This window comes from Salvia splendens, chromosome 2 (assembly GCF_004379255.2).
Source record: "Salvia splendens isolate huo1 chromosome 2, SspV2, whole genome shotgun sequence".
Classification (NCBI taxonomy): Eukaryota; Viridiplantae; Streptophyta; class Magnoliopsida; order Lamiales; family Lamiaceae; genus Salvia; species Salvia splendens.
Genome location: NC_056033.1, coordinates 32,510,217 through 32,526,306, shown reverse-complemented (window position 1 = coordinate 32,526,306; position 16,090 = coordinate 32,510,217). Strand labels below are relative to the sequence as shown.

The following is a 16,090-nucleotide window of genomic DNA, read 5'->3' as shown; positions in this document are numbered from 1 at the left end:
AAATGCGCGCTCCACGTCCTTGCGCGCCGACTCCTGCCGTGCCGCAAAGTAGGCCTTCTTCGCATCTCCTGGGCATCGGATCGTCTTCACAAAGACGGGCCACCTAGGGTATATCCCATCCGCCAAGTAGTAGCCCATATCATGTTGGTTGCCGTTGGCGACAAAACTGATGGCCGGACCGACGCCCTGACACTGCTCGTTGAAAAGTGGCGACGAGTTGAGGACGTTGAGGTCGTTGTTCGAACCAGCTATCCCAAAATACGCATGCCAAATCCAAAGCCGGTAATCAGCTACGGCCTCCAGGATCATCGTGGGATTCTTTCCCTTGTAGCCGGACGTGTAGAACCCCTTCCAGGCTGCGGGACAGTTCTTCCAGTCCCAATGCATACAATCTATGCTGCCTAACATACCCGGGAACCCATGCTGACTCCCGTGCATCCGCAACAGATCTTGGCAGTCTTCGGGGGTAGGCTTTCGCAGATACTGATCACCGAATACTTCTATCACTCCCAGACAGAAATTCTTCAGACATTGCAAGGCAGTCGTCTCACCGATGTGGAGATACTCGTCCCACATGTCTGCCGCGCCTCCGTAGGCCAACTGCCGGATTGCCGCAGTGCACTTTTGAATAGGTGTGTGGCCGGGTCTGCCAGACGCATCGTGTCTGAAGCGGAAATACAGATATCGAGACTCCAAAGCGTTGACAATACGCATAAACAGGTTCCTGGTCATCCTAAAACGACGCCTGAAAAGGTTGGCGTTGAACCGAGGCTCCTGTGCGAAGTAGTCTTCGTATAGGCGATGATGTGCAGCTACGTGATCCCGATCAATCACACTGCGGCGGTGGACCACTGGGGGAGGTCGAGGTATCGCCGGCTGCAAGGCCCTTTCCATCCATTGGTTTATCGCGTTGGTCGTATAGGAGTCCAACGCCTCGGCCATTCGACGTTCGTACTCCTCAGCATCCCCTCCGCTACCACCACTACTACCACCAGCATTACTCATTTTGCGTTGTTGATCTTGAACATAAATTAAGATAGAGAGAGTACTCGTTAAAACAAGTCGTGCGAATGAAAATGACGAACAAAGCGCGTATATATAGTGTTTCGAAAAAAAAATTTATTTTTTCGCGCTAGGCGGTGCGCTGGGCGATCCGGGCGCTGCAATAGCGCCGAACGGACCGCCCAGCCGACCGCCCAGTGCTGCGCGGTTTCTCTCTCCACTCAGCCGCTGGGCGGCTGCAATAGACCGCCCAGCGCCGGCGCTCGGCTGGGCGGTCGCTGGGCGGTCGCTGAGCGCCTATTGTGGATGGTCTGATGGAAAGTTGAAAGAAAATTATATAGAATATAGACCTGATAAAAGGAGTAATTTCTAAGCCCAAAATGAAATTCGGTCTTCAGGCCCATATAGAATTCCACAAGGAAAATACTATGCATAATTATGTCGTATTATGTATTGCTTTTGTATTTTTCTAAAACAATTATTGTTTGAATTTACATGCAAAATATAGTTGTTAACTACAATAAGAACCACACTTTCGTTAAACATGTTTATCGGTTGCTTAAGGCTGACCGCTATATCATTTGCTAATTAAAAATAAATAAATAAATAACATGGTGTCTCTCTCATTGATCTCGGTCGCGGTTGGAAGCCAATCTCCATCCACTTGGCCGCTCAACTCATTTAATAAGTCAGTCTATGAGATTGTGTCAATCAATCTCATTAATTGACATTTAAATTTTTTTTATATATTTTTTAATATATTATAATTAAATTATTATTGTAAAAATTATACTCTTACTAAAATTGGAAAAGAGAGCAGTATCACTAATTTTTTTAGCTTAGTGATAATATGTATACAGATTTGTGCTTTTTACCCTCTTGCTGATATGATATTGAAAAAGAGAGCAGTGTCACCAAAATTTTTTTAACTATGTTTTCAAATTTTCAATAATGATATATCAATACCTAATAAATAGACTTAATTTGTTTTCAAATTTATAACACTCATTTATTAGGTGCCAAAAACCTCGACAATTAAACTATGTGTAGACTATAGTGTTAGGTACATACACTTTATTTAGGATATTACGACCAATCGAAAATAGTTAAGTAGAATGTTGAGATCAAAGAAATCGATTGATAGTACGTTTTCTAGGATATATTTTTTTCATAAGAATAAGATAGATTATTGAATTTTATATTTAATGTAATAATAAATGATACTAGTATTAACTCAAATAACAAGAATTATCAATCATTTTAAATATTCTAACATTCCTATTCTTCAAATTAAACAATGAGTTTAATCCATATTATTTTTATCAATAAAGACTAATGTCCAAACGTAAATATATCCCTATTAGCTACTACTAGGAGTTTTCTATAAAAAAGAAACAGTAAATCATTTTCATTTAAGAGTGATGATTGGGATCAAACAATCTCTCAATATAATCTAAGAGGTTGTAAATTATAATATGTGGTTTTTTTGGGGCAGGTTTTACATAAAGAACAAACTGTAAGTACCCATAATGAAAGGTTAAATCAGCAATGGAATTCCTGCTCGTCTACGTCTTCCACGCGGCTTTAAAATAATATTAAATTAATATAAATACTAAATTAAATCAGAGATTGTTCATAAAATTTAATATAAATACTAAATTAAATCAGAGATTGCTCAAATCAGAGATTGTTCATAAAATTTTAGGAATCCCATTTGCAAATTGCCATACATCTTATCATCATCTGCGAAAATGGCGAATTCATCGGAATCGAATCCTCTTTTACCCAAACAAGAAGAAGTTGAGATGAAAAGTGAGAAGAAATCCGCCGTCCCCGTCGGCAAGAATATCGAAGCTCCGATTTCTGCGGCGATTTCGGTCGGATTGACCGCCGATGGGTTACCGGTAGCTGAATCCATGATGGAGAGGACCCAGTGGGATTCTGGCCTCTTATCGTGTCTTGGGAGGAATGATGAATTCTGCAGTAGTGATCTTGAAGTTTGTGAGTTTTCTGTTTTCTTTTCTTGGTTTCTTGTGTCTTATTGTATGCTGAGAGAATTGAGAAGTTTGGTGATCTGGTGTGTTTTTTAGGTTTGTGGGTTTGATGTTGATTGTAGATTCTAGATCTACTTTCAAGGGGGTAAGAAATTTTAAAAGTTGGATATGTACTTGTGAATAAATTTGTTGAGGTGCATTGGTAATCTTCAGATTAGATGGCTACACAAAAGTCAAAAAAGGACTATGAAATGTGATCATGGGATATCCTATTGTCTTAGGTTTTTGAACAATTTGAGATAACCTTGCTGGATTCATATTCAAATGGAAGGGTTAGGGTTGGAGAAATCCGTGTGATTAAGATATAAATACTTAATCATGCATTTTGGTATTTATCTTGGCATAGTATATTTGTGTCTTTGAGTTGTACACGGCTTTATGATAGTTGGAATGCTGGGCAGGTTTATTGGGTAGTGTGGCTCCTTGTGTGCTTTATGGGAGCAATGTGGAGAGGCTTGGATCTTCTCCTGGTACATTTGCTAATCACTGCTTGCCTTACACTGGTCTGTACCTTATGGGGAATACCTTTTTCGGCTGGAATTGTCTTGCCCCGTGGTTCTCTTATCCCATCCGTACAGCCATTTGCCGCAAGTTTAATTTAGAGGTGAGCAATCTAATTATGTTCTACTTTTCAAACTATGATATGCCTGCTACAAGTTTGTGATGAATGTCACTCAATTTGCGAAGTTTTTTTTTGTGCTATTACATGGAGAGATTCACTCTGCTATTTTTTCGTTGTGTCAATCAGAAAATCTTGTTTGCTTTCTTGTTTGGATAGTTATCTTTTTTTGTCATTATCAGGTGACCTTTTTTGTATGAGAGAGTGAACATCCCTGCTTGTATTGGTTATTCATATATATGTGGAATTTACTTTGAGAAGAGCAGTGGATCTTATAATACTTGCACAACAGGGAAGTAGTGAGGCACTTGCAAGATCATGTGGGTGCTGTGGAAGCTTTGTAGAGGATGAAGTTCAACGCGAGCAATGTGAGACAGCCTGTGACTTTGCTACCCATGTCTTCTGTCATGCATGTGCCCTTTGCCAGGAGGGGCGTGAGATCCGCCGCAGGCTTCCACATCCCGGCTTCAATGCCCAGCCATTCATAGTCATTATTCCACCCGGGGAACAAACTATGGGCCGTCAAGCATAGAAACTTTGAGCATTAAGAGCAACTTTCTACTTTTATACAACTGTGATGAGACCTCCTTTTTAATTGTATGTCTGTGTCAAGTGTGGTTTTCTTTGTCAATTGTTGTGTATAAGCCCTTGATCGGCATTCAGCAGGATGTGCCATTTATTCAAATATACTAAGTACTAATAATATACAGACTTTATGGTTGAATTATTTTCATATTGCTAGGAATTGGTGGTTTGTTTCATCTCTGCATTATAGGAGTGGTTGCTTGAAAAGTAGTAGTAGTAGTAGTAGTACTATACTACTAACATTTGTTTTGTTTGTTTGCCAACTCATTCCAGTTGTTAAAACTCGAGTCTTCCTAATGCCCAAAATGGTGAAATACTACACTTGAAAATCCAGGGAATATGATCAAAATAGAACTAATTTTTAATGTAGAACTGTCAATATTGGATTAAACTTAGCTTATTTTACAAAATTCTGATTTTAAAAATACAAAAGTCAATTTTAGATTGTTTTGAGTCATCCTTTCTAAAATGAATTAAAAACTGATTAAAAATAACTTTTGTAAACAATTTTGACAATGTTCTCCATATTTTTAAAATTATATTTTCCAAATATGAACTAAAAAACTTAATGTTATCTAATATTGACAATTTTGCAGTTTTGAATTGCTAAGAATTAGTTACCCCTCGAATTGCTAAGAATTAGTTACCCCTCCCATGTACAAGATGTCAAATTAGTGGGGATAAAAATGGCAAATTTTGATTTGTCCAAGGTAAAAAAGATACGCAAGTTAAGCTTGTGTAACATGCTCGCTTCCACACAAAATAAACAACAGTCTTAGGTTCTAAATATAAAGGTGAAGTTGTATGATGGAAGAGTGAAAAGAGGCTATCTAGATAAAAGTCATCAACAACAGGCATACATCAGCACCATCACTAAATGTTCTACTCCCCTGGTGCTGATACGCCTTGCTTCAACTTTTCCCTCTTCATCTTCTTCTTCGAGATGGGCTTCTTTCTCTTCGGAGGAAGTGTTTTTTGGGCATACATGTATAGCGCATAATTGCCAACAAGGAATGCCAACACTAGCCCACCAACAACAAGCAACACAATCAATCCTGGGTTGAATCCTTTGGCTTCCGGGACCACATTTTTCTGCCCATCAAACAGATCAGACATTTAAATTAATGTTACACATTAGCCATGTTACATGATGTTCTGTGTCAAAGACAGTAAGGGTACATGCAGGCACAAGTTGCAGCTAACTATTCACGAATTGGATCCAAAGTCCAAACACAAGAGCTTTGGATTAGAATATCAACACTACTTTTACTGCCATTAACCAGTCTTTTACTCATTTCATGTGAACCAAAGGTAACAACTTAATCTCATTCCATCTTCCTGAACATTATATACACCATTTCTGTCAAAAAATTAATCTACATAAAACAAGCTAAAGCACTGATAGACAATAAGAAAAACATTAAAAAATGAAGATCCGACTATATTCAGCCTAATTGACAGCGTATTTGGACCGAGCCTGCCAAAAAAGAGTCAAATACACGAGAAGGTGGGGGCGTTTTTCTGCCTTATATTAGATGGACTGCTACTACTCCATTAATTAAGAAAGAATAGAGAACTGAAAACTAGGATGAGATGCTGAGAGAGAGACTTGAGACTTGGGCTAAAATTGAAGCCAGTGCAGAAGAGATTGGACCTATTTCCAGAGAATCAATGGTGAACACATTCTTACTATCTAATGACAGATTCTGGGTGGCGTAACACATTCTTACTATCTAATGACAGATTCTGGGTGGCGTAGTTCGAATTGTTAGCTTCCCAATGCTACAATGGGCTTATAAAATGTGGTTTTAGAGAGTACAAATCTTTCTAGACTCTAGTGCACACTTTATTTGTTGCGAGGTTAACGCATCTTGGCTCCTTGTGATTGCATCTAAAGAAACAGTGTGGGGAGCTTATCAAGTTCCTATCTTTGATCCACGATCTAGTGATTTTACTAGGTTTTAGATGTACAATTTTGTATGTGTTCATTGTTTTAGGTAATAGTGTTTGTCACAATCATTTGGTGTAATATCTGAATAGGGCATTTCATGAATTATACTCCCTCCCTCGGTCCCTGAAAAGTACGAATTGTTTCATTTTTAGTCCGTCCCTGAAAAGTATGAACTTTTAATTTTGATAACTCCTTTCACTCTAATGAGGTGAGACTTGCTCCACTAAAAATACTTAAAATCTATCTTACTTTACCAATTATGCATTAAAACTCATGTCGAACCAAATGTTCATACGTGTTTTCACGGACATAGGGAGTACCATGTTCCCAAAAATAGCTGAATAGTAGTAATTTTTTTCCAGCTGCATTTGTGGTTCAATTAATAAACACCTCATTCTCTTTCAGACATGAATATTCAATCCAATCTTCAAACAATCACATTATTTCCATGAAACTCAAATGCAAGCAAAACATAAAAGCATGAACACGCCAATTATAATAATTCTTCTCTAAAACCCCAAAAATCTCAACACACCGAACCCTATGATAGTAAATGGAAATTCGCAGATCACTTTGATATAGCTATAACATATTCTCAAAAAATTCAGATCTATCGAAATCAAACAAAATCGAAGAGAGATCGGAGATAAAGAAGTACCGATTGATCTTGATCGAAATCCATCGGTAATTTAGGGTGAAAACTCTAAAGATGGAAACTGAAAAGGAAAAGAAAGACGAGTTCTAAACTCAAGGAGGAGGAAATTTAGAGTGAATGCGCGTGAAATTCTGAAGTGTTATAAATTGGGACAGAAGTTTGTGCAATTCTAGAACAGCTCAATCGGAATTTTACATTTGATACTTTACTTTTAAGATGATGTGTTTTACCCTACAATATTTCTCAAAATTCGAAAATATCCGAGTATCCTATACTCCATGAGAGCATCTCCAGTGGGCGGGTATCCACTAGGACATCCACTAGAACTTCCCAAAAACACCTCCTGCCACGTCACTTGGACTTCCCATCCCACTGCCACGTCACTAGGACATCCCTTCACAATCCGCCCTTCCCACTAGGACTTCCCGCAATAAAAAAAAATCACAAATTCACAAATATACGTAACAGAATTATAATTTTGACACGGAATACGGGAAAATTGCAAATGATTCATTAAAAAAAATTACATAAAAAAAAGAAAAAAATTACATAATAAAAAAGAAAAAATTACATAATAAAATTTTTGACTCGGCTCACTCCTCGTCGTCCGTGCCGCCCTCGCAGTCGCCCGTGCCGCCCCGTCGTCCCCGCCGCTAATCTCGGCGCCATCATCTCCAATGGGTGGCATGCCCAAATCGCGCTCACATCCATCGATGACTTCCTTCAACATCCTTTTGTACACAGGATCTGTCGTGCTATGCCACCTATGCATGGTCCGGACCAAGCTAGTCGTTATCTGTGCGCGGCGAGACGGTCGTACTCTTCTGGGGGAGCAGGGGCCTCCGATTGGACCTCGAACGACCCGCTACTGCTTCCCCTAGCCTTTCGCTGCGCAGCCTTTTGCCCAATCGGACGACGACGTCGGCGGGAGTCTGATTGAGGTAGGGGGGACACTTCCTCGACTCCTGGGAGCTCGTGCGAACCAGCACTGCTGCTGTATTCACCGGAAGCGTTGATCTTCGTCCGCTTCTGCCAGCCCGATTCAACACCCCCATAAAACTTTTGGGAATCCTTCACCACGAGATAGGACTCCCACTGGTCGAAATCTTTGAACTTCAAAGATCTGTCGGGGTACTGCGCCAGGGCACGGTTCTTCACATCCTCCTCGGACATACCGCTGGTTGCCTGGCGGAGATTGTTTTGGTAGAGGCCGACAAATCGACTAAGCTTAGGCCTCAACCGCTCCCACTGTTTCCGGCATTGTTCGGGAACGCGACTCTTCGCCCCAGCCGGTTTGTGTGTGAGGTAGGCTTCAGCGACGCGATGCCACAGTCTGTCAATATGCTGGTTAGCACCCACATAGGGATCCTCGACTATTGAAACCCAAGCCTTCGAAAGCGCGACGTTTTCCCACACGCTCTAGACCGTCCGCTTTCCCGTCTCCTCATCATCCTCCTCCTCAACCACCGTTCGCGAGGAAGAGCCCGTGGCTTTCCCCTTGCCCTTGCCCCTGCCCCTTGCCGCTGTCCCCACATCATCGGGAGTCTCCCTGATTGGAGATAGCCTCAACTCCTCAAAGAGAAAGTTTCCACGCCAGTGAACTGAGTCTCCGGAACAAAACTGGAGGGGGTATTAGTAGACAGCATATCGATAACCGGGCGATAGACATCGTCCGCTAGTGGTTCAGGGCCCCTGCCACCCCCTCCTCCAGGCATGGTCTGCATCATCCCCGGCATCATCCCACCCATCCCCATCATATTTGGGGTCATGCCACCCATCCCCATCCGCATCCCCATCATATTTGGGGTCATGCCCCCCATCACCGCTGCCCTGGGCATCATACCACCCATCCCACCCATCCAATTGTACGTACCGAAGTAAGGGGACATCATACCACCCATCCTACCCATTCCACCCATCCCCGACATTGCCGGAACCATTGGCGCATTTCCGCTAGGGTTTCCCTCCAGTTCGGCGGGAAACGTCGGAGTCAGCGACTCGCTCGTGCCGGGGGAGGTTCTGTCATTCTCCATTAAGTAGAAATGAAATTTGTAGTAAAAGAAGAGAGAAACTTGTTAACACAAGTGGTGTGAATGAAATGACGGGCAACGAGCCGTATATATAGAGTTTTTTTTTAAAAATAATACCGGACGTCCGACTCGGACGTCCGCCCGCCCGTCGCCCACCTGTCCGAGGACATCCGACGTCCTTACGGGACGTCCGTATCCTACAATGGCGGACGTCCCGGTCGCCCGTCGCGGATGTCCGACCGGACGTCCGCCATTGGAGATGCTCTTACTAGGATTTCGGTATAAATTTTAATAAAATAAAAAATATAGTAGTATTACTAATTTTTTAAAAGACTGAGGATTAATATTTTACAAACGTTAGCTATTAGTTGAGTGTTTCACATTGATTATTATTGGTTGAGCGAATTAATTCAATTTTCAATATATTAGAACTGGTTTGACTTTTTATTCCGGCTAAATTTCTTAGAAAGCAATATTAAATGGCATGATAATAACAAAACTATTTAAAATCTTATCGTCAGTCAGTAACCTAAATGAATTATAGAATCTTCAACTTATGCAAAACTGAGATTGTAAAATACTTAATAATATTTCCACTACTTCTAAAGTTTGAGTTAGAAAGCTTAATGATTATTTGAATTCTTCAAAAAAGTTTCATGCTTTTAACGAGTTAGTTTTTGTTATGAATACTAATGCATGTAAACCATTCCCCAAGCAGCCAACAACAATGTGCGTTGGCATTAATTATGAAAATGAAAATCAAAGCAACATATAGTATAATATTTTGATCAATTATCAGAACACATTCATGAGTTTGGAAAAAACCAATATATTGTTAGTATAAGCCCATAACTATAATAATAGTAATAATCACCTAACAAAAATTAACAAGAGAGAAATATATACATTTTCTACATCTCATAAATTCCTAGCATTGTGAAAATGTCTCTTTTTCAAGAGTCACGCCACCGTGAGTGTGATAAAGAAGATGTGATATATTCGTTACTTTATTTTTCCAAAGAGATATGTTTCCCATCCATCTCGGGATGACTCGAACATCCGACTTAGTAGATGGAGGAAAAAAGTCTTACCAAGTGAGTTGCGCTCCATCGTCTTATATATTCATTAATTTTCCCAGCATTTTGTTGTATTGGACTCTTTTTAGTTAGATGGTTCTCTTTTTTTATTATATTAAAACAAAAAAGCTTATATGTGGCATTTATAATTGTTACTCCATATGCAATAAGATTTATTAAGAAAACTAAAACAATGCCTTAAAAATATAAATGTGAGTCCATCACTTTTTGTTGACAAATCGACAATCCTTCCTAATCTCTCCCTGATCCCCTGTGAGAGGATTATTCTCGGACAAAATGAGGAAAGCCTTGGCGAACTGATCATGGAAGTATCCATTATCCGCAGCCATCTTCTCCACAAACGGGCGAGTTTCTGGATCCGAAACCAACTGCTGATCCACCACCAACAACCCCTTGTGCTTCAGTATGTTCTTGTAGTAATTGTTGTCCAGCACCATCGGCGTTTCCAGGTCATTTCTCGAGTAAAACACTCCGTTCGGATCCGGGTGCGGGGACGGGCACCGCTTCTTGAGGTACTCCGCGTAGGCCGGGTCGAGGGTCGGGTCGACGGCCGGGTAGAGTCTGTGGACGAGGTTGACGCAGTGGACCCGCCCGACCGAGTGGGCGCCTAACAGAGCAACTGCGCCTTGGGTGTCAATGCCCATGGCTTGGAAGGTGGAAAGGACCGCTGAAACGGTGTCGTTGTGGTTGGGGATGGAGCTGTCAACTTGTGCTGCGTAGCTTTGCTTGCTGTCTTTTCTACCGGTCTTCATCGCTACTACATATGGCCCTCCCAGCATGACCGCTCCGTCTCTCGCGGAGAGAGCCACGATATCTGCGCAGGAGACGGTGTTCGGGCACTCCTTCTCCAGGGCGGCTTTGATCTTTTCGATGTACTTGAAGTTTCTCATCCCGAAACTCCTCGACGTAGCCTTCTCCGATTTTATGCCGTTTGCAGCCTCCAACAGCAGCGATGCGTCGCATGACTGTTGTTTATATATAGGTATGTGATCAATACATAACTTCTTTTAACGCGCAGAACTAAAAGATACTAGTAGATCAGTATAAGAGAACCCCTAGGGTCATTTTTACTTTGTCTTTAGTCCATTATAGAAAATTCGGAATTCATCTTAAAATCCGAATTTCCTATGATGAACTTAAAACGAAGTAAAATAACCATTGGTGTTATCTTATACTGATATTTGATTATGTGTTTTGGGGGTGTATTGCCTTAAACGCGAAATGGCTGAGTGTGGGTACCTTGACAGCGCAGTCGTGGAAGAGATTTCTGATCCAGGAAACGGCGGTGTTTCCGTGCTCGTGATAAAGGGCGGTGACTTGCTCCTTTACTATCTCTTCTGCTCTCGGGCAACTCTCTGAGTAATAATTACGCCGAATCGCAGCTGCACTTTCGCCTTCATATACAAACATACTGACTTTGGTAAGAGTAAACAAATTGTAATGATCAAAATAGTGCGCAAGTGGTAATAATAATAATAATAATAATAATAATAATAATAATAATAATAATAATAATAATAATAATAATAATAATAATAATAATAATAATAATAATAATAATAATAATAACAAAGGATCAAAAAAGGTTACCAGAATGAAATTGGAAGAGCAACGGTACCAACAGAAAGATGAAAGCTGATGCCATCTTTGGTTTACACAGAAAAGAAGTGATGATGTTCTCAGCTTACAAAGTTATAATTGAGGTTCATATATATATATATATATATATAGGGGAATAGTACTAAGGTAAGGTGGAATTTATTATCCACCACCTTCTGGCCACTTCTCACCACGATTACAATTTGGTTTCGCCACCAATTCAATCCACTATAACTCTTTTTAATTCTGAAAATCTGATTTATTAATATGCCATGCTAATTATAATAGTAGAGATCTGTTGGCATGTTACTGAAAAATTTCATTAGTATTTTTATTGCATTAAAGTCAATTTCATTTCCGGATAAATCAAAGAGGTTAATTCTCTTTGCTTAGACGTTAGACTAAATGAACTCAATAATAAGATATCACCAATGACGGAGATGTAGTGATAATTGAGTTCACGGATCATTTTAGAATATTTAAATTAAATAAAAAATTAGTAAAAGCTACTCGTAGAAGACAAGTTGGGTGAATGCTGGGTTGACTGTTGAATTCGGGATCTGAAGCATTATATAATATTTATTGGGCACCGCTGCCCAACTAGATGATTGCCATTTTGAAACTAAATTAGCGTAGTGGTAGGAATTCAATTAATATGTATTACTCCATAAATATTTAGTAGTATAATCTTTTTTATCAGTTTAGTACTTCTCCGTCCGAAGCAAGATAATCTTTTCATCTAATAGAGAACAAGATTGACAAAGAAAAGAAAATAAATTGATACTATAAAAGAGATTAAAATTTGTTTAGGCCTTAATCTCTCCAATTAAAGGTGCCGATTTTCGCATGATGTGCTTTCATGAAGTAAATCAGTGTGAAGATACCGAATTTAAGGGGGGCGTGCACTTACTAAATCTCTATCAAAGTTTATTTCAAATCATCTCAAATTATTGGATGTTGAAGAAGTAACATATATTACGTGTACGAATAATTAACATCATTCAAAAGTAGGAAGAAAAAATGGAATAACTTATGGAGCCGAATTGTAACAGAAAAAAAATGCCACAATTGGTTGGTTCATTTTGTAGCATTGAGTGCTTACTCAGTATGTCTAAACTTGTTAATTATGAATACGTGCAGTGCAGATAAGATAATTTTGCTTGAAAAATAAAAAAAAAATTGGTATTTTAAACCATGCAGAAACTATGACAATTGGGGATATTCCCAAACTGATTTATTTTGCTTGAAAAACAAAAAATCATGATATTTTAAACCATGCATAAACTATGGGGATATTCGGAAACTGATTAATTTTGCTTGAAAATAAAAAATTACTGTATGATATTTTTAACCATGCAGAAACTATGACAGTTGTGGATTTTCCTAAACTGGTTAATTTGCTTTTTTAACAGTTGGGGATATTCCTAAACTGATTTCCTTGTTCCTGTTTTATATGCATACTTGAAAACAAAATTTTATAAAAATACTTTTAAAACCACAAATAGGCATTTGGTCTAGTGGTATGATTCTCGCTTAGGGTGCGAGAGGTCCCGAGTTCAATTCTCGGAATGCCCCTTTTATTTTTTACATTGAATTAGGTTAAGTTATTTAAATTGCTGTAAGTTTTATTTAAATACAAACAACTTATATCTAATGAAATTCCGGAATCCCCCTTTTTTATTTGTTACTTTTAAATTAGTCAAGTAATTTTGTTTGCTGTAAAATGATTTCGGATACCCGATCCAAAAATTTCAGGTACCCGGTTCCGAATTTTCCAAAATTAAATTCCCGATACCCAATCCGAAAATGATTTCGGGTACCCAGATACCCGACTCGGGTATCCAGTCCCGAAAAATCGGGTATCCAATCCAGATTTTTAATTTTAATTTTAATTATTTTTAAAGAAAATTAACTACAAACTTTTAATTAATTTTTTTAAATAATAAAATAAGTACATAATTTATAAATCGTATATCCAATTACTTGATATTTCGGGTTTGGATATCGGGTATCCAATTCCCGATATCCATTTTGACATCCCTACTAAATTGATTATTACGCTAAGAAGTAAAAATCAACATTGGAATAATTTTTTATTCTATTTGTTCCCCCTATTGCTTCGTTAATGGAGTATCAATAGTCTACATTGTTGAATAGGAGTATTTTTCTTATTCCAAAATGAGAATGGGCCTGCCCAAATATGGTCTTCAAACCTTGTACATAATTGATTAATTGTTGCCTTCCACAATTCAATTAAACCCGGTACTGTTGTAAAGATTTTATGTTTGAATTTGGTTTAACAATGGTAACGTCATTTTGTCCATTAAAGAATCCTATTGTTGCATACGATTGAGAGAAGATTAGCTTGACTAAGAGGGCCTAGATAAAATGGGTGAGGGAGGGCGACATTTTGTGAAATAGATCAGAGAACGAGAAGTAACCTTGAGGGCATCCATGGACTACAAAGTAGGCCTAATAAATCAGCCACAATAAGTAGCTCTATGATTGCATACTCGGATATTTTAGAATAAAAACTTGTAGTCGGGATGGGATCCATATATATAGAGAAAGAAATGAGTGAGAAAGAGAGAAATCATTAAGTATATGAGGATAATTAAAATGGGTAGAAAATAAGGGTATTTGTAGATGAAATTATGTTATCAAAATAACAATAAAAAAATTGAGCCACGTTGCATTTCAGCCGCAGTGCCAGCTGGGCGACCGAGGCGATCGGAGGGGGAGGGGTGGAACGATGAGCGGCGGCGGGGTAAATTTGAGAGGTGATGCATGTAGGGCTTCTTTAATTTTAGTTTAGTCTATTAGTAGGTTACTAATAAATTATACTAGTAGGAGTAGTAGTATATAAATATATATTTTCATGTATATTCTAATATTAAAATAAATACTTTTGTTTTTCGGATTTTTTTCATTTCAATCGAAAACTCAAATATTTCTTAAAAATAAAATCGAACAAACAAAAGTCCCAAAAAAAATGAACCAAAATTTGAAATTTAATTCAATTGGTTCAAATATTCGATTAAAGTTTTTTTTTGCTAACCATAAGCACAATTAAGGATGTCAGTGCAGCCCGAAACCTGTTGGCTAGTCCAAATAATCCACTAAATTTAGAGGATTAGAAATTGTTAGCCTGATTAAATTACAACTCGATTAGCCGCACCCCTGAGTATGACTGACCTAAGATCGGATGGGCTGACTTAGTGGGTTGGATCTAAGTGCAACTATTGTCTATTGTTCCATCTACTTAAAACCTAACTCTACAGCCCATTGATGATTTTTTATAATATGAATGACTAAAAAAATGCTAACTTTAAATTTCATATTAAATATGCATATATCTTAAAATTTTATTAATATGATAATAGAAAAAATAAACTATAAAATATAAATTCACCGTAATAAGTATTTTAATTACAAATATACTTTAAAATATCTCAAAATATGCTTATATATGTTTTTTTTATACAAATCTTAATTTAGTGGTATTATGTTTAGTTAAAACGTATATCTCAATATTATTATAACAAAATACTATTTTACATCCTATAAATATTACTAATTTTCATAATTATGTATTGAATAGATCACATTTTTTTTTATCGATAGCAGCCCAATTAGCTTAGACTAACCTGAAATCTAAACATTGAAAGTTAGGGTTGAATATTTATAACCTAGTAAAAATCACAATCCAATTAATTCACAATTCGATTAGGATTGAACCAACACACGTTGGACCCGATTGACGTCCCTAAACACAATCTATAGAATAAGAAAAAAAAACGACATTATTAAATGTTTAAGTACTATCTTTAAAAATTAAAACTAAGGATAGAACTTACTTGAGCAATACTATTTTTTTTGGTTAATAAATTATTTGGCCGCCTCTCACTATTAATAAATCATCACACGTTGAATATCTTTTCAGTTCTGTATTATATAGTATTTGAAGAACTATCCTTTCGTAAGTTAGTTAGAGCAATTATTGTTGAATGCTCTATTCATATCATAGTTATGAGATTTGGTGTGGATGCTTATATTCTGTTAATTTTCTGCTTTTCATTTATTATACTTATGCTAACAAAATACATACTGTATTATATAACTAATAATTTTCTGTTTCTCATTTATAATATGCAAACAAAATACATTACTATATATGAATGATTACAAATGCAATGCGTAATACTTGGGATTCCAGTGGAAATTTTAAATAAGTACCAATACAAAATAGAAATCCATAGATATCAATCCTAAAATCAATTAACAATAGAAAAAATTATATAGTGGTTTCAATTATTTTTTTATATTGGTTTAAAATACTTAGTTATATGTTTATTTTTATTTTTAATTGTCAACAAATACTACTCCATTATCTAAAAGATATATATGAGAGTTTTAAGTCCGAATACGGAAGCACCTAACAGAAAATACTAATGTAAATAGCTGGATATTAATAATATGATTATTTCCATGGAAAAAG

The 16,090-nt window shown here is 37.7% G+C and overlaps 2 protein-coding genes and 1 non-coding gene across 3 annotated transcripts; 2 read left to right on the top strand and 1 right to left on the bottom strand.

Moving 5' to 3' along the window:
* The first annotated feature begins 2,655 nt into the window (after positions 1 to 2,655).
* LOC121792249 (cell number regulator 8-like) lies at positions 2,656 to 4,402 on the top strand. Its single transcript, XM_042190121.1, has 3 exons — positions 2,656 to 3,003; positions 3,458 to 3,660; positions 3,968 to 4,402. The coding sequence occupies exons 1-3, from the start codon at positions 2,754 to 2,756 to the stop codon at positions 4,205 to 4,207; spliced, it is 693 nt and encodes a 230-aa protein (XP_042046055.1). The 5' UTR covers positions 2,656 to 2,753; the 3' UTR covers positions 4,208 to 4,402.
* A 5,703-nt stretch (positions 4,403 to 10,105) lies between these two features.
* On the bottom strand, positions 10,106 to 11,693 carry LOC121792243 (peroxidase 21-like). Its single transcript, XM_042190115.1, has 3 exons — positions 11,584 to 11,693; positions 11,233 to 11,387; positions 10,106 to 10,958 (listed from the first exon to the last, which is right to left on the bottom strand). The coding sequence occupies exons 1-3, from the start codon at positions 11,636 to 11,638 to the stop codon at positions 10,194 to 10,196; spliced, it is 975 nt and encodes a 324-aa protein (XP_042046049.1). The 5' UTR covers positions 11,639 to 11,693; the 3' UTR covers positions 10,106 to 10,193.
* A 1,402-nt stretch (positions 11,694 to 13,095) lies between these two features.
* TRNAP-AGG lies at positions 13,096 to 13,167 on the top strand. Its single transcript has one exon. It is a non-coding gene; the product is annotated as a tRNA-Pro (tRNA).
* The last annotated feature ends 2,923 nt before the right edge of the window (positions 13,168 to 16,090 follow it).

What these genes read in the sequence shown, in the direction of transcription:
- LOC121792249 (XM_042190121.1), top strand. Translation starts at nt 2,754, where the DNA reads ATGGCGAATTCATCGGAATCGAATCCTCTTTTACCCAAACAAGAAGAA. An exon ending in CAGTAGTGATCTTGAAGTTT is followed by an intron (nt 3,004 to 3,457) that starts GTGAGTTTTCTG and finishes AATGCTGGGCAG; the next exon opens with GTTTATTGGGTAGTGTGGCT. An exon ending in GCCGCAAGTTTAATTTAGAG is followed by an intron (nt 3,661 to 3,967) that starts GTGAGCAATCTA and finishes CTTGCACAACAG; the next exon opens with GGAAGTAGTGAGGCACTTGC.
- LOC121792243 (XM_042190115.1), bottom strand. Translation starts at nt 11,638, where the DNA reads ATGGCATCAGCTTTCATCTTTCTGTTGGTACCGTTGCTCTTCCAATTT. An exon ending in GCTCTTCCAATTTCATTCTG is followed by an intron (nt 11,388 to 11,583) that starts GTAACCTTTTTT and finishes TTGTATATGAAG; the next exon opens with GCGAAAGTGCAGCTGCGATT. An exon ending in TCCACGACTGCGCTGTCAAG is followed by an intron (nt 10,959 to 11,232) that starts GTACCCACACTC and finishes TATAAACAACAG; the next exon opens with TCATGCGACGCATCGCTGCT.